Consider the following 18665-nt stretch of genomic DNA (forward strand, 5'->3'; position numbering starts at 1 on the left):
ATTGTACAATAATCTAGACATAATTCAATGCACTAAATATTTACATTAACAAACTTCATTATAATTATTTACAATTAATATATTATTTTATTGACATAAAAAATTGACAAATCACTTTATTCGATTTATATCCTATAGTAATTTTTCGTAAAAATCTAGGTCATTTCCATTGTTTTGTCCCTGATTGCAACATATACTATATCATGATAATATCTATCTACCTCAATCATCCCTTATTCCTTCAAATACATGACTAATGTTCGAGCTTTTGCATGCATATTTTATAAGTAATGCATATTCTATGTTTAAATGAATCATACGAATTAGATAAGCCAATAAATTTGTGTTAATATTCATATGAATGCTTGCTAAAATGACAATGTTAGTTAATGATAATAATGATAATGATAGAATGAAAGTGTTTGTTATTATTTGCAAAAGTGTTATGAATTCGAAAATTCTTTTAGATCAATTATTAAAAGCTTTTTGAGTAATTTTTATACTTCATTTTATTTTAGTTTGCATATTTTATTCTTTATCATATCAACAAAATATTCTTATTTAGTATCTGTTCAAATAAAAATTGAAGTATTATTTTTCACCTCTTTTTAAATAAAAATAATATAGTAATTTATTTCAAAATTTTAGGAACTTACGTCAGACAATATAAATTAAGTATCAATAATAAATTTTTCATTATCAGTAAAATTATGGGAGAACATATGAATATATTCATCTACTTCATAATGACTTTACTGATTTTTACACTAGTAGTCAAAGTATGAAAATTATATATCTACATTGTCTTTTAAAAAAAATTGTACGACGTGTATTTAAGAACCAATTAGTATGACACTTATCACTTAATTTATATTTTGTATTTTCTTCATTTTGTATCTATTTATACTATAAACAAGATGATAGTATATATTTATTTTTCCCATTACGAACATATATTTTAATCAGGCTTCCAAACGTTGATTACAATAAATACTTAAACAATTGTTGAGCTTTAGTGAAAACTAATTTAATCAATGAAAATCAGTTAGGTAATTCCATTGTCATTATTACAGATAGCTAAATTAAAACTTTATTCAACCAGATAATTCAATTTGCAATTTACCTGCTTTGCAGAAAGAACAATATGCGAAATTCAATAGCTCGTGTTTGACCTTTGAGTTTAAAAAATGTCTGAAATACCGAAGCTCAATGCATAATCCAATTGCCAACGAAGTATTTACTTAAATATGAGCTGCAAACTATTTAACTTTTGAACTATTTGTCTGGATTCCAAATAAAATCAATACCATATAGGTTTTCAACACACAATAAAATATTTTGTACATCACACAGTGCCATTTACGATTTTAGTTTGTTCCATTTATATTAACTTTATAGATTTATTATTTTTATTATTTTATCATTTAAATATAGAGGGAACATTAAAAATGTTTCATTATACTTCAAGTATTTTATGACATAATGGAATTCTATGATTTATTATTTATTCATTTGCTGGTGAAGGCAAATGTGTACTCATACTATTTTTGGTTGGCGAAGCTGTCATTCGTAATAACAGGTCATCAATAATATAAGGAGATTTTTGGAAACTTTCTTAGCTACGAAGCAACTCGGGATTCTCAATGAATAATGCTTATCCAATGTCATGTCTAAATTAATATAAATAAATATCTATGATGTATAAATAGTTACTCATTGTTATTACAATTTACTGTATGTTACTTCTAATCATTGTAGCTATTCGGTATCTATAATTTTTTAAATTAGAAACTTACACCGCCTATATTGAAAAAATAACAGTTCAAAAGCCTGTTATTACATCATTGCATGTTATTTGGCAGTATTTGCCAATTAATATCAGCTTTTAGTACGAACGCGATTGTTTCTCTACCAACGCAACATTAGCAAGGTCAAGGCCTTGAGCAGCTGCAGCTTTTCCAGCTGGCGTCTCCACCGTAGCTCTTTACATCTGCGGCGCGATCAATACCCGCATCTCGCGATATAGGTCAGGAATAATGGAAAATAAAATAATATTATATTTAATGAAGAAATGTTTTATTAAGATGAATAAAAAACAAATTTGCTGATGTTTGAATTCTTCGATGCACATGAAGACGATCTGTTGAAATCTACCTAGGTTATATCAAAACCGAATGAAAAATTATATGTTTATTTACATTATTTTTATGCTCTGTTCTCTTCACATTATAATTATTTGATAGATTTGTTTTTAAAGATTTTCATTTCTTCTATACATAAATGCCTTTCATTTAAAAAAATATGTACAACTATCTTCAAGATATACTTATACTTTACATTAACTTATACTTAGAAGTTTCTTTCCGTTAGAAGATCTCACTTGCTAATTTTGTTACTTCGATCGTTTGTTCCCAATTATGATCTCATTCTGAATCGTTTGAGACCAGAATTCGAAAGAGTACTTGTTCATGTATATGTAAGCAAAAATTTGATCTTTCGTTCACGTTCTCAATAAAATAGCTGAGGCGATTCAAAATTTCGATTCGATGAAACCTTATTAGTTGATTAGTAGTATTAATAGTTGAAAATTCTTTTGACGTTTTGATAAAAAGTAGCAGGCAGTGAAAATTAAACGTAAAAATAAATTTTTATTCATGACAATCATACCCCTTATATTACATAATATAAGATCTATGATGGCAATCTAAAATAATCTGCAACCTTATATGTTAATTTACGTTATAATCTACAATTTGATTCTACTAAATCTATATATATACTATTATTTTTATCTAAAGATATGCCTTGCGGTTTTTTTAAATATAATATGCAATGAAATGCATATGTTTATGTTCAAATATTAAGCAATATAATCAATATTTGATGCAAATATAATAATGTCGTGTCTGCTCCAGTCTATTGACTTTCATTGTAATGAGTTGATTGTTGCGGTTTCTGGTCGTGTTTATAATGCTCTAGTTTATGTGATCGATTTATATAAAAACGTTTTAATAAGATATTAATTTTATGTGTAATTTATTTTGGGAGTATATTACAATAATTTAATCAGACTAAATTAATATCTAGATAAGTAATTGCTCGTGGAAGTTTTTAATTATTTACAATAATTATTAATTATTTTATAATTCTATCGTTTAACATTTATCAATTTCATATTTATTTTCATATTTATATTTTTCTTACATATATATAATAATGACATGTAGAAAACAAATATATACTATTGTGTAGATATTTTGTACGATCTCTCATACCAGACACTTTCGTCTATCTGAGATGCTTAAAATTTCTATTTTCATTCAAATAAATAAAAAAATATTTAGATTATTAAATTCTTTGATTTCAGCTCTCGCGAAGCATCCTACAATGAAGAAGATGGAACCGTTAGATTTTTCCTCAGGAGTCGCCCAATATCTGTCCAGTGTCCAACAGATCAACAAGAAAGCTATGATATTTCTCAAGTTAAGGCGGCCCCTTCGAAGAAACTCAAGCTAGATTGGGTTTATGGATACAGGTTGGCAAAATATAATAAATAACTTTTTATATTCAAAATGCAAAAATTAATGCCTACTTTGCGTACTTTAAAAATATATATTACTTTGAGGTAACTGTTAATAATATTCACTTTACAAATAATCTATGACATGGTAAATTTGATAAAAAATTGAGCTTTTCTGGTAAATTTGATAAAAATTTTGCCAAATAGTGAAATGAGAACTGTATTTGTTTGAAACTTCTATAATTTTTTTTTCAAAATGTTAAAGAACTCATTAGGTAATGATACATTACATAATACTTTATTGAAGTTTATTGCCTCAATGTATAATCTTTATTTATGAACTAGCCATACGGTCAACGTAAATATTTTCTTATTTGGTAAAAACATCTTACTGTCTAAGAAATATCGATAAAAATCGTAGGAGGCAATTTGCATGAGAAATATATACAGGTTATTACATATAATATTTTGTTATATTCATTTATAAACGTATGTCAAGAAACCATAATTATTACAAATTGTTATTTATTTTAGAGGCCGTGATTGCCGGTCGAATCTTTATTTACTGCCCACTGGTGAAATGGTGTATTTTGTAGCTGCAACAGTGGTGTTGTTTGATGTTGATGAGCAAAGCCAGCGTCATTATCTCGGACATACTGATGATATTAAGAGGTAAAATATTTATACACAAAAATAAATAAACAGTCAACACTATGATATATAAAATAATTAATCACAGTTAATATTTGAATTTGTTGCTTTATTTTCCATAGTTTGGCTGTGCATCCCAATAAGTTGTTAGTTGCAACAGGTCAATGTGCTGGTCACAATAAAGAAAATGCACAGGTAAAAATGTTTTAAAAAATACCATTGAATCCAAAGTTTATTTTTATCCTTTATCATATATTTAGGCTCATATTCGCGTTTGGAATTCCGTTTCCTTAGCCACAATGGCAGTCATAGGATCAGGTGAAATTGTGGGTTCCGTAGTTTGTTTATCCTTCAGCCGAGCTGATGGTGGTGCGATGTTGTGTTCCGTTGACGATTCGCCAGATCATGCCATTGCCGTTTGGGAATGGCAGAAGGGCGAGAATGGACAGAAAATTACACAAACAAAAGTGAGTTTTTAATCACAAACGGCATCAAAAATCTCACAGAAAGATTTAATTAAATGCACTTTTTATCTTGGTCAAAATTGATAACATAATAAATTAGGCTCTTCAATTGATTATTATGATATGATTTTAGTGCTCTGTAGACACAGTGGTTTCTGCTGAATTCCATCCACTAGATCTGAACCGAATCATTACATGTGGTAAAAATCACATTGCATTTTGGACACTGGACAATGGATGCACATTGTATAAAAAGATGGGTGTGTTTGAAAACCGTGAAAAGCCTAAATATGTTACAAGTGTAGCATTCAACCAAGCTGGTGACGTCATCACAGGTAAGATAATTAAGATAAAAGATTCATTTCAACACTACAATATTATAATTATTTGTTTTTAATTTTTCTGCAGGTGATTCTAATGGAAATATTATTGTTTGGGGAAGAGGAACAAATACAATTAGCCACATGATTAGGAAAGTTCACGAGGGTTCAATATTTTCAATTTGCGCTTTGAAAGACGGCGGTTTAGTTACTGGAGGTGGAAAAGATGGACGACTGGTCACATTTGATGATGATCTGAATCAAGTTTCAGAAGAACAAGTAAGTGAATAAGGGATCGTTCCCTTAGTAAATATTACGCAAGCAGATTTATTACAATTATTTACCCCTCCCTCCCCTTTGTCAGCAAAAGTAAGCCAAAGTTTTTACCCAAAATAAGCAAATCAATAACCCCCCCGCCCCTCTATAGTGCAGTGCTTACGTAATACTTGAACAGCCCCTAATAGAATTATAACAATGGTAATATTTTATTAATTATCAAAAGCCAACTTTTCATGAATATGTTTAAATTATTTATGCACTCTTTTAATAAAAAATTACTATTTATTTTACCAGGTTGAAGGGCACTTTGGCGGTGTCCGTGTAGTATCAGAAGGCCGTGGAACTCAACTTCTGATTGGCACAACTAGAAATTGTATTCTAACAGGCCCAGCTGGTGCCTTCCAACCAGCAGTTATGGGACACACGGATGAGCTTTGGGCTTTGGCAACCCATCCTACTTTGACGCAATTTGTGACCGCCGGACAAGACTGTCTACTGCAGATGTGGGATTCATTATCACATTCCGTTGTTTGGAGCAAAGATATCGGGGTAATTAGATATATATCAAATTTTGTATAAGTTATTGAGTGAAAATATAAAATCGGTTTATTACATGTTTAGGAAAAATGCCAAAGCTGCACTTTCTCTCCGGATGGTAGTGTAATCGTCTGCGGTACGTTGACCGGTGAATGGCACGTATATGACTCGGTCAGCCGCGATCTGATCACAAAACACCATGATGGACAAGAACCAATACAATGTGTTGCATTCTCACCTGATGGTACCATGTTGGCTCTTGGATCACGGGATAACTATGTATATGTTTACCAAGTCAGTGAGGAATGTAGGAAATATTCAAGAGTAGGACGTTGTGCGGTAAGATAATATATTTATTTTTACATTTACTTTATTTATTATCTTATACTTTTTAAGAATAAAAATTGATGTTTGTTTTACATTTACAGGGTCACTCAAGTTTTGTAACCCATTTAGACTGGTCAGCAGATGGGCAGTATATTCGTAGTAACTCAGGAGATTATGAAATTTTATATTGTAAGTTAATTTTCAAAGTTTTAAACAAAGTTTGTGGATAAACTGTAATAATACTCTTCTGAATTTTAAGGGAATCCTAGTGTTTGTCGTCAAGTTACAAGCTCTAGCAATTTGCGTGATGTACAATGGGCTACTCACAATTGTGTTTTAGCTTTTAACTCTATCGGCATTTGGCCTGAAGGGGCAGATGGTACAGATATTAACTCCTGTGCTCGTAGCAATGATGAAGAACTACTTGCCACAGCTGATGACTTCGGAAAAGTAAACCTGTACTCATATCCTGCTTCTCAACTTAAGGTATAATTTATTATTTTAGAAATATTTTTAATTTTTTTTATTGTAAATAATATTCACAATGTTTAAGGCATTTTGAATATATTCAAATTTAGATTCAAATTACTTGTTTATAATATTAAATTAAATTTGGATACATATTTCAAGTTTTATCTGTTTTAGTCTCTTTGCCATTCCTATGGGGGCCATAGCAGCCATGTTACCTCAGTCCGTTTCTTATTTGATGACTCCAGACTAATTTCTTTGGGAGGAAATGACACCAGTGTTCTACAATGGTCAATTGAATAAAGTATTTTTGACAACTATTTAAATTAACTAATTCTTGACATAATTGTTTGAGTGCACAAGCACAAATTTTCAAATAACTAATGTTCAAGTGTGAAAAATTGTGGTTAAATTTTTACAGTCGTATAGTTTAATTTTAATAATCAAAGATTATATTTAAAATCTAGGATACTATTTATAATTGTTAATGTTTATCTACTTATTATATTATAATGTTATTTTTTAAACATTTTTCATTTGGCTGGAACATACTTTAGTGATTGTTATTTTGAGTATTTTTAATTCAAAGTTGGCTTCACACGCACCCAAATTTCTTAATCATGTTTATAGTACTAAAATATAAGCTGCCATTCATTTATTCATTCAAACTTAATGAATATTTATAAATTGTTTTATTACTTTTTAAGCCAACTTTATGCATGCGAGTATTATTCATGATTTTATAAAATGCATTTATTTTATGTAGCAGTATTAATGCAGCTATAGTGATAGTTTTAACTAACTTAATTTAATTCACTAGTAAGCACTACAATTATAAAAATATTAATTATTTTTGAAGATGTTAAGTGTTATAAATATATTTTACATTTCATATTATTGAAATATTCCATAATTCTTTGTATGTATTAACTACAATTCAGTAGTATTATTTAATTATATAGTAGTATTGTTATTATGGACATTCCATGTATAATTCTCTAAAATATATACTCAAATCTATAATTATTTGGTATTTCACACATTTAAATCATATTAAAAAAACGATACATATGCACAGTATTTTTAAAGCAACTATCCCGCATTTAACTTAAAAATGTTAAATGAAAGTGAACTAATTTAATATGGCTATATTAGTTGTCTCTAAAATATTACCTCAGGATATTATTATAAGAACTTTTTTCAAAATATGAATTAAAATATTAATTAGTTAAATTCAATATTTAGTTATGAGTTCATTTTCTCTTTATTATCAAATCAATATTTTCTCTAAAGAGCGTTTACTAAAATTAGTCTACAAATATATATATATATATATATAATAATATATATAATGAATAAAAAGTACATTCAAAATTATTTACCCTTTAGTTCGTTTCATATTCATTTGTTAACAAATTCAAAATTGCCGCGCAAACATTTTTATTTGCCAACTTCACCCTGTTCACATAAAACTTGTTTGCAATATGTCATATTCAATGTCAAACTGCACAAATAAACTTTCCAATCACGAAATTACCATTTGAATCATCGGATCATTATGTTTTTCATTTCACGGGATGTGAATCGCCACGTTCTGAGGAAAATACAGTTATATGACATTGATCTTTGATTAATTTTAACGATAGTATATAATTATTGACGTGCGAAGATTTTTCTAACCTGAACAAGACAAAAATGATTTTAACCAAATTGTTGAACGGAAAAATGTTTAATTCGTTATTGTTTAATGTTTGTTGCACAATCTTGTTGTCGAAGACTTACAGCTGCGCTAGGTTATATGAAGAACGAGTAAGTTTATTTTATTTATTATGTTTTATTAAGTTAATAAAGACATGTGCTGATTGACCTTTTACAAAAAATCGCTCAGAACGATATTATTAATTGTTAATTCAATTAAAATTTCATATAGAATATTTATTTTGGAAGGCACAACATCAAGTAAAAGACAGAAGGATTTGAAGATTTTAAAGCATAAGTTTTATTTTACAATATTTACAAAATTTATTTATATTCTATTTCCATCTTGATGTTTAGTTTGCATATTTTTCTTTTTGTCAGTTGATCTACGATTTGATGTCAAAGCGTTTAAAATAATAAGGATGCCAAAATCTATATCTTATGTTTTTTACTTGATGTTATCTCCTTTAAGAATATAATACAGCAAAATAATTTATTAAAGTAATACCATTAATTACATTTAATGAACCGATTTAAAAAATATATATGGACATTTATATAGTTTTTCAATTATTTGAATGTGCCCAATCCATCAATTGCATCAAGTTCTTATAATGCTTATATAAATTCAATCATTTTGTAAAGGTGTAATTAACAATAATTAGTATTATTAGTACTATACAATTTTATTTTAAATTATGCTGCATTGCTTAATTTAGAACTATGATTGTGAATCATATTTTTAGTGTAAATTACATAACGAAATTTTTTAAATACTTTTAAATCAATATACCAATTCTTTTTTCATTATAGTTTATGATTTCGATTTTCATTATAGTTTATGTGTAAACTAAATTAAGATTTCTTTTTCTTCCAGAGGCTACACAATGCTTATGATTTATCTGACTCAGAAATCGAACAAATTTCAAATTTAAGTGATATGCCAAAATTTGAAAATACTCTTGATCAAATTTTAATACCTCGAGTTGTTGGTACTCCTAATCATACCAAAGTTAAACGTTATATAATTAGTGAACTCAAAAGACTAGGGGTTAGTGTGGAAACCGATAAATTTCAACAAGAAGCACCTGGGTTTGGAAAATTAGTATTTGAGAATATAATTGGAAGAGTTAATCCCAATGCTACTCGTTATGTGGTGCTGGCTTGCCATTATGATAGCAAATATTTTCCAGATGATGAATTCTTTGGTAAATGAACAGAATATATTAATTTCCACATAATATATTAAATGTAAAATTTGGTTTTATCACACTGAATTATTTTTTATAGGAGCTACGGACTCTGCTGTTCCATGTGCTATGATGTTGAATTTGTTGGAAATTTTGAAACCATATTTTAAAGAAGATAATAATGTTAGCTTAAAGGTAAAATATTTTTTTAAACCAATAATTCTAAAATTGCCTCAATTTTAGATATTATTATGTTATAATACATTTTTTTTAGTTGATTTTCTTTGATGGCGAAGAAGCTTTTCAAGAATGGGGTCCAAGAGATTCTATATATGGTGCAAAGCATTTAGCTGCAAAATGGCATTCAACTCCATATCCAAAAAATAATAGAGAAAACAACAGCGAGCTAGATAGAATTGTAAGAGCTAAATTATTTTTATTGTTTATATCTAAAATTGTCTAGAAACCAGCAAGAATAAACTAAAAGACAATTTTATGCGAAATGGATATATTTATTACTTCTGTATTTTATATATGTTAAAATATTATGAAATTATATACATATTCTCTTTTTGTTTTAGGATGTTTTGATCTTACTTGATTTACTTGGATCAGCAAATCCAAAATTCTACAGCTATTTTAAAGAAACAGAAAGATGGTATTTAAGATTTATGAGACTTGAAGAAAGATTAGGTACCTTAGGCCTGTTACATTCTTGTGCGCATTGTCGAAAACCAACACCATATTTCCAGCCGAGGTCCAGAAATGGAGGCATTGAGGATGATCACATTCCATTCTTGCAAAGAGGTAATTAAATGTATATATATATATATATATATCATACTAATTTATATTTATATATATATATATATATATATAAATATAAACATAAATATAAATAAATATCTAAAAGTATTGAAAGCATATGCATTCTTTTAATAGTACTTAAATTTGTGCCACATAATAATCCACATATTTGCAATGCAAATTAGAATGTCGTTATTCAAAAAGTGCAGTTTTTAAATTTTTTGCAGTTTTATAATTTTTATTTAACAATTTATTAAGAAGTGGATTTAAAAAGTTATTTTATTAACCAGACCAAATAGAAATAACATATTTATGATTTTTATAATGCTTTTTCAATTATATGTTACAATTTGTGTAACACATAAATGAAATTGAAAACATAAAATTTAAAAAAAAAAATATTATATTTATTTATTTCAAACATGCAGTTACACAAAAAATGCAGAAACAAAGATATAAATAAAATTTTCAATGTTGAATATTAAAAAATAATATTCATCAACTTATCTAATTTATAAGTTTTTATTATTTTGTATTTTTTAGATGTTCCAATTCTCCATTTAATTCCAACACCATTCCCCCCTGTGTGGCACACACCTGCTGATGATAAGACTGCTTTAGATATGAATACTATTGAAAATCTGAACAAATTACTACGTTTATTTATAGCTGAATATTTACATTTGAGTCCACACTGATAAAGAAAAATGTTGATTACAGGTACAATTTGCATGGAACAAATGGTTTTAGAGCAAAATTTATTATGTTCATAATAATTTTAGAAATTAATAATGATTAACAAAAGAATTTTTATTTGATCAAATTTGTGATGTGTAAATTTCAATAATTTAATATATTTATATTTATTTTAAACCCAGTTTTGAACTATAAATGTGATAACTATGGATTTTTGTGTTGAACTGTAAGTTTTGATTTTATCTCATTCCATTATTGATATTTTTATATGATAATGAAAATTCTTTGCGGATGTGACCGAAAATCATATTAAGTGTTACCGGTTTGCATATTTAATATGCAGAACAAATATATATATCAATGGCTATAAATATGTTACTTTTAAATATTTACTACTCTGCTATTTTATCAGGGTTTGAAAACATATTGTGTTACCATTCAAATTATTTTTTTCCTCAACCCAAACAATTTTTTTTGAAATTCAAATTCCAGCTTGATTTGTCTTTGGAAAATCACAATACAGAACAAGTGTAATATATTTTGATAATAATTGATAATATTTGGAGGAATAAACTCTGGAGTGAAAACTCTGTTTATACTTAATATAGAGCATATCAGTATTACAGACTATAATATAAGGGACTGGGTATAAATAGCTTAAAGTAGAACTGTTATCTATAAATATGTAAATTGTAAATTTTTTATCAAAATATGGATTGCCAAAAATATATATTTCATAGCAACTAACGGATACTTATTACTTGTTTTACAGGCTTAAGTGAATAATATATACTCTTGAAATTTTCATACTTGAATAACGTAATTGCATATGAATTTATTTAACAATTTTTATTTCACTTTTTTCAATACAATTTTTATTTAATGTACATTTTATATTTATGTGGTGTTACAGTGAAAACTGATGATTATACATACATACAACTAAATTTATTTGAAACTAAATCTATGAAACATTTCATAAACAATTTGCTTGCTAAATTTATAAACAATGTTTATTTATTTTATTTGATGCTTATATCATACAAAATATCTATTATTGATCTGCAATGCTAATAATAATCAAGCCAGAATGATTCAAATTTTTTTCGAGTGATACACATTTATTTGCATAATCAAACTGGCAGTATTATAAATATATCGCGCAAGTAATTTAATTATATTCTAATTTAGTATAAAATTAAAACTATGTACAATTATTATAAACGCTAAAAATAATTTCAGATAAGTTGATTTTAGCCTATTTTCGGTATTTGAAAAGGAATAAAAATGTTGATGCCAAATTATTCGTTGGAATCTTTGGCGTGAATAACATTTAATTTATATAAAATTATTATATGGCCCTTGGTAAACAAAATCTTTTTATTCTTAACAACGAAATGTGGGTTGTTAATTTTATTAAAAAACAAATCATGTTTGAAATTTAACATTATACACAATACCATTTTGGAATTTCTTTATATAAAAGTGTTTATAGTTAGTAAGACTTTACAATTATTTATTCTATTCAATATTTTCGCTGAAATAATTGACTTTGTTACTTAAAAATAACTAATATTATTTTTTTATTAAATGCGTAAGGTAGTACAGAATACGTTTTTTTGAAGATAAGTATCATGTTGAAAAAAATTTACGGTTTAATTAACTTACAAATACTTTTTACAATTTTAATCATACAAGTGATCGTTTTCTAAGAAATATCATATTTAATGATAAGATGCATTTTGCTGACGTTATAAGGAATTTCTTATATTCCTCTTAGTATCTTAGATGTATTATATATATATATATATATATATATATATATATATTCCGTTGTTGTTTACAATCCACCTATAGTGGTTACATTAATTATTCATATTTGGTAGAACTGGTAAATCCATTTGTTTTTAAAATATAAAACTATTGAACTTCACAGATAAAGTAAGTCTCGAATGAACAAGGCGTATCGTTCCATTTAAGTCCTTTGCCGTCTCTGTTCCATAATTCAAGACAATTTTCTTCCTCTCCGTTTTCGTATCGGAAATTGTTGGGCTCCCCTGCGTTCCAGTTCGTGAAAGTGATAGGTCTTCCTGTTGCCATCCAGAAGAAGGTTCCTTCTTCGGCCAGATCAGTTCCGGAGGTCCAGAAGTGTTCGTGTCCTAGGCCTGGTATGATGATATTTGAAAGGTTAGTGACATTTTTGTTTTTTTTTTGCAGTTGTTTGTTTACAGAAATATATTTCGTAAAGCAAGATTCAATGGCGATTCAAGTACCGAGAAATTGTTGCAAAGTTGATTTAAAATGTAGAATTAACAAGTTATACCATTTGGAGTGGTAATCTTTTTTTTCCTTTATTCAAATCATTTTTGGTAATTTTTCATGTACATTTTTATGTATGTTTTTATTATATAAATAGTATGGAAAGGAAACTTTTTAAGTTAATTCTAATTTAACTGGCAAATTAAAAGAGATATGGAAATGGGATTTCCATTCGATTGCATTCTCTAACGGAAAAGGGATCTGGGTTATTGAGAAAGTATTTCTATCAATTTATTTAGTAAATCCATAAAAACATGTGTTTTTATATATTCAACAAATAAATCGCATTGTGGAAGGAAACAATTTATTTTCATTTTCTTCTCTGTTATCATCGTTAAGTTTTTTAAGTATTTATATTAAATAACTTCCAGAAAAAGTAGTCTTCGCCATAAAATCTGATTTGTTAATTTTATCTTTTCTTCACAATGGAAGCTGTTCTGAATAGTTTATTGGCACCAATATTACAAAAAGTATGAGTTTATATGTTTAAAAATTGATCTATCGTCGACGTTTTCCAAAAAAAAACGGTTGCATTGATTTAAAAAGGATTAATTTACGTTGATTAGCAGAAAAGTGCATAATTTTCGGTTCAAAAACCTTGAACCAATTTTGGAAATTCATAAGCTGTTTTACAGATTCAGATGGAAACCGTGCAAACTAGTTTTTAGTAAAGAACAACTGGTCCGTTTCTTCATAATTAATTTTGGAAGTTTTTGAATTTTTTGATGAAATTTCTTGTGATGATTGAGTTCATTTTATTATTATTATTATATAAGTTATAGTAATGGGCCAAGAATCGAAAACGAGAATTTTTGCATATCATTACGTTTTAGAGGTTTCTGAACATTTTGGAATACCTCAGAAAAAATGGATGTGTTTATGTGTCTGCAATTTTTTGTCCACGTTTTTGGACGCACGGATCATCCGATATAAATGGTTGAAAAAATATTAGAATCCTATTGATAGGGAGATATGCTGATTAGTTTTTGACAAAGGCAGGTCAACCTGATATGGATATACGGAGAAAAGAGTGCAGAAAAAAGAAATCGAGTTGGTCGAAAATAATTCAGATTTTAATTTTAATTCTGGTTGAAGTTCTATGGCTCACTTATATGCTTTAAAAAAATAATTTTGTTGTAATTCAGTTTAAAAAATTCTTATAAATATTAGAAAATGTTACAGTATTTATAATAATCTATTTGAAAACATTTAATATTACTCGAACATTTCGTTACGGTACGGGAAGTTTCAGCAATTTGCCTCAAGGCACGATGCCATACTGCACAAGTTTAATTTATTATTACTTGTCATTTATTGTTTTTATTGTACTTAGTATTATTTCTCTATTATTCACAAATTTTATTTATTTTATTTATTAATTTTATTATTATCTAAATTATTATTTGCTTTTTATTTCATATTAAATTATCATCGTACGGATATCATTTTACATCCATTTATTGGAGTATTTCGAAAGCCTTTTATTTTGTAATATTTTATTTGTATATCTAATATTTCTAGATGTTATTAAGCAATTGTCCCAGATATTTAAATTAATAAAAAAAATCCTAAAATATTATACTCCTTCTAAAAGTAATTTGCAGTTTGTAAAAAAATGTCGTCAGAATTTGGAATGATGGAATAGAATTTCCAAAAGTTTCAAGTTGTTAATTCTAAATTCCTATTGATTATATTTACACATATCTAGGAAGTTTATGCAACTTGCCATATGATAAAATACCACTTACATCCTCTTTTATCTATAGCTAAATATTAATTTCAGAACACAATAGTAAAACAAATTTACGACAAATAAAAATATTATGTACAATTTACGTCTTGAATCAAAATTTATGTTGCAGTATAAGTTGTAGGTCACTGAAATATTAAAGCCAAATGAAATATTTATGCGTTCATAAACTATTTAATTATAAAAGTTAACTCCGCCGAAAGTAATAAAAATATCTGGCATAGTTGGCCATAAAGTGGTTACGCTTTGTTCGTTTTAATACCTTGTATACTCATCCCATTAAATATATAATGAAACATTATTGCCTATTAGTTCCATACACGATTTAATCGTCGAAGTACTAATTCATCAAAACATTGCATAAATATTTTTTGTTATATTACGAATTTAGCCTCAGGATCGTCAAACCGTTCCCAATTTCATAATTACAAATAATTTCACAATAAAGATCATAATAGGCTTTTTGGTTTTGAATTAATCGTCTTATAAATTGTTGTAATGAGAGTTGTGAAATAATTTATAGATGCAATTTAGATGAATAATAATAGTATAGTTTTTGTTTCTATTGGATTCCTTTGCTTTGCTCTAACAGTATCGACGAGACTCTAATATTTAAATAAGTAAATTATACATTTTGAGAGCGTTGGATATAAAATTAATAATTTTATATCGGGGTTGTTTGCATTAATTTAGCAACTTTCCAAAGGAGAAGTTTATGGTTTCAGCAGAAAATCCGACTTGTTAGTTTTACATTTACTAGACATTGCAAATCATTTTTAACCATCATTTAAACTAAAATTTTAAAACGTATGTGTGTGTATGTGAGCCAAGATTCACCATATCTTCTGTGTTTTTTTTAAAAACGACTGCACCGATTTCAAAAATTTTAAAGTTATTAGATGTAACTCGATTGCGAGATGATCTGCCGTTTCTTTATAATTAGTAGAAAAAGGTTAAATATTTTGTCCACATTTTTGCTAAAACCTGCGATTTTCAGGTTCAGAAAATGTTTTATTACCTGCTATTAATTATTACTTACCAAAATCTCGTATATTTTTTTCTAATTTGTCGTTTTCTTCTTGTGATGATATGCTTGCCAGGTGCATACCGTGGAAACGACAATATTGTGCTGCTCTATACCAATTTGCCTAAAATGAGAAACAATAATTTAATAAAGTGTAATAGCATCGCAAAAATAATATAATATAGAATTAAATTTTTAATTAATTTAATTACAGTATTTATATACAAATATGATACGATTTACTGAAATGGTTTGAAATTCTTATATTTTTTCTTATTTAATTCTTATTTTTTATTTACTTTTTAATTATTTTTACATACATATAAGACATCTTATATTTTAGCCTCATCATTTATTTTTCTTATATACATTTCAAATATATTTTTTTTATTTCGGGCCGGCCTCTCATTATTATATTTTTTCACACCTATCGAAAATTCATCGATTTTTCTTCCCCATCACATTTTTTATAGCTTAGGACTATTTTTTCCTTATATTTTTTTTTAGGCGATGTTTATATAATGTGTCTTATATATACAATGCAAATATAATTTATTCTTTTGGAGCCTTCTTATATTCTATCACCTTCATCGAAAACTTATAATTTTTTTAACACATTACTTTGTTAACTTTTTAGACCAAATTTGAAGAAGCTCTCAAATACATATCAAAAAATTTTCTTTTTCAATTTTACTATAAAATTTTATAATTTTACCAAATTTTTATCAATTTTATTTTAAAACTTACAAAGTTAAATTATAGTTTTTATTACAATATAACTCCAATAAATTTGTAAAATTGTTTAACATATTTATTTTTCTTATTTGTAATTTCAAATTATTATTATGTGGTCATAAAGACGATGATGACATTGAATTCGAATTTTATTTATTTTATTTATTTTTATTATTATTTGCTTATATTTTATATTAAATCATCATACTACGGATTTCATTTTAATGTAAATTCTATTCTTTGCACTCTTATTTATTTAAATTTATGTTATTATTTATCACTATTGCTAGGTGTTAAACTATTTAACAGTTGTAATAAATGTTGTAATTAAAAAAAAAACAACGGTAAATAACATATTAACTTCTTATTTGATAATAATTTTCACAGGTGTGATTTTTTACATTAGGTATATTTACCTTGTTCATATTATACCCACAACTTTTATATTCTAGGCTTAATCATTTATTTTTCTTATATACATTAATGCAATAATTAATTTTTTTTAGGTTTTTATTTTTAATATTTATCACTACTATCTAAAATCCATCGAATTTTCTATTATCCTGTGGACGACATTTTTTGCAATTCCAATTCTAATCTTTCTTCTATGTTCAAGCAGTTAAATTTTTACTACTAATTTACAGCTTAAAATTATTTAGTTTTTAAATCATTTAATCAAATTGTTTTTCAGACTATACCTTGTTTTGTTATTTTTGCATAATAGTTGCGAAAGCTATGCACAAAATAATGCATACAAGGTTTAATTTCAAATGCAAATTTATTAATAATTTTTTTAACGCCGAATTTAAGTGTCAAGGCCAACGGTCGTCCTTATGGTCATAAAAATATTGATTTAAAATTACTAATGAGAAAACAGTAAATATGTTTAACAAGTTTACAAATTTATTGAAGTTTTATTGTTCTGAGAATTATGGTTAATTTTATATCACTTATACCAAAGTCTTATGAAACTTGGACCATGACATTAAGAACATCCGACCGAGCAATCTGCTTGAAATATGTGTTCTGCAATAACACCTTGAATTTTTTGTGTTTTTTTTTTGAGAAAAAAAATCTTATAGTTTCTCCATAATTGTCTTCGTCAAAAGTTGTCGTTTTTGTAGTTATTGAGAACAAGTAATGAAGACATTTTTGTAAATTAGACAAATTCTGTAAAAATTGATGTTCTTAGGCGTAAGAAATGTGTAAAACATTTGGTTGATTGATGATTTACATACAATCTGATTAAAACTTTCTTATTTTTATTTCGGTTAATATAGTTAATTATTAGTAAGAGGTGCTAGTGATTTTTTTTAACATTTAATTATGAAATTCTTGTACTAAAATAATGTTCTCATTGGAGAGTATCCTAAACAAGCAACATTTGCGAACTCAGTTTTGAGTTTAAATATATTTCAATAGCTTATAGAGTAATAAGATCCTAATTGCTATTAAATTTGTAAATAAAAAAAGTTTAATTCGTAAATATTAAAAAAAGTAAATAAAATAAGTAAAAAAGACTTGTAAAGGAACGGTTTTTTGATCATCTCTCGAAACGTATGCTATTCTGAAAAAGACTTGAAAATGATATGCATTAAAAGCAATTTTTGCAAAGAAATATGGATACTGAATATTAAAATCTGAAGATATAACAGTTTTCGATAGGGAATTATTCATATATTTATATGAATTTTGTCGCCGGAGCGACGGCATCCGATTAGAAAGGGTTAAATATAATCGGTTTCAGATTAGGTTGGCACTTGCAAAGACTATTAAGGGACATTTATATGTGGCATACTTTGCAATGGGTAAACATTTTCATATATTTTTTGGTAGCTGCTTCTTTCACTTGAGTGCACCACATTTGAATTCAGTTAGTA

The 18665-nt window shown here is 26.8% G+C and overlaps 3 protein-coding genes across 3 annotated transcripts in view; 2 read left to right on the top strand and 1 right to left on the bottom strand.

Moving 5' to 3' along the window:
* Nucleotides 1-6879, top strand: part of LOC113369856 (echinoderm microtubule-associated protein-like 2) — a 38449-nt gene extending 31570 nt beyond the window's left edge. Inside the window, exons 7-17 of the mRNA XM_026610455.1 lie at nt 3368-3535; nt 4055-4192; nt 4294-4366; nt 4432-4638; nt 4769-4970; nt 5044-5234; nt 5529-5783; nt 5856-6110; nt 6200-6287; nt 6358-6584; nt 6744-6879. Coding sequence (XP_026466240.1) covers nt 3368-3535; nt 4055-4192; nt 4294-4366; nt 4432-4638; nt 4769-4970; nt 5044-5234; nt 5529-5783; nt 5856-6110; nt 6200-6287; nt 6358-6584; nt 6744-6869 — 1930 coding nt within the window. The 3' untranslated portion in view covers nt 6870-6879. The remainder of the gene's footprint in view (nt 1-3367; nt 3536-4054; nt 4193-4293; nt 4367-4431; nt 4639-4768; nt 4971-5043; nt 5235-5528; nt 5784-5855; nt 6111-6199; nt 6288-6357; nt 6585-6743) is intronic.
* Nucleotides 6880-8082: 1203 nt separating this feature from the next.
* LOC113370220 (glutaminyl-peptide cyclotransferase-like) lies at nt 8083-10999 on the top strand. The gene is made up of 6 exons (XM_026610895.1): nt 8083-8375; nt 9142-9472; nt 9555-9649; nt 9729-9872; nt 10036-10261; nt 10805-10999. The coding sequence occupies exons 1-6, from the start codon at nt 8262-8264 to the stop codon at nt 10957-10959; spliced, it is 1065 nt and encodes a 354-aa protein (XP_026466680.1). The 5' UTR covers nt 8083-8261; the 3' UTR covers nt 10960-10999.
* A 1878-nt stretch (nt 11000-12877) lies between these two features.
* Nucleotides 12878-17210, bottom strand: LOC113370833 (C-type lectin 37Db-like). Its single transcript, XM_026611516.1, has 3 exons — nt 17202-17210; nt 16066-16174; nt 12878-13122 (listed from the first exon to the last, which is right to left on the bottom strand). Exons 1-3 carry the CDS (start codon nt 17208-17210, stop codon nt 12878-12880), a joined length of 363 nt encoding a protein of 120 aa, XP_026467301.1.
* Between the last annotated feature and the right edge of the window lie 1455 nt (nt 17211-18665).

This window comes from Ctenocephalides felis, unplaced genomic scaffold (assembly GCF_003426905.1).
Source record: "Ctenocephalides felis isolate EL2017-DRISC unplaced genomic scaffold, ASM342690v1 CF-g0.4_SCAFFOLD_01492, whole genome shotgun sequence".
NCBI classification, from domain to species: domain Eukaryota; kingdom Metazoa; phylum Arthropoda; class Insecta; order Siphonaptera; family Pulicidae; genus Ctenocephalides; species Ctenocephalides felis.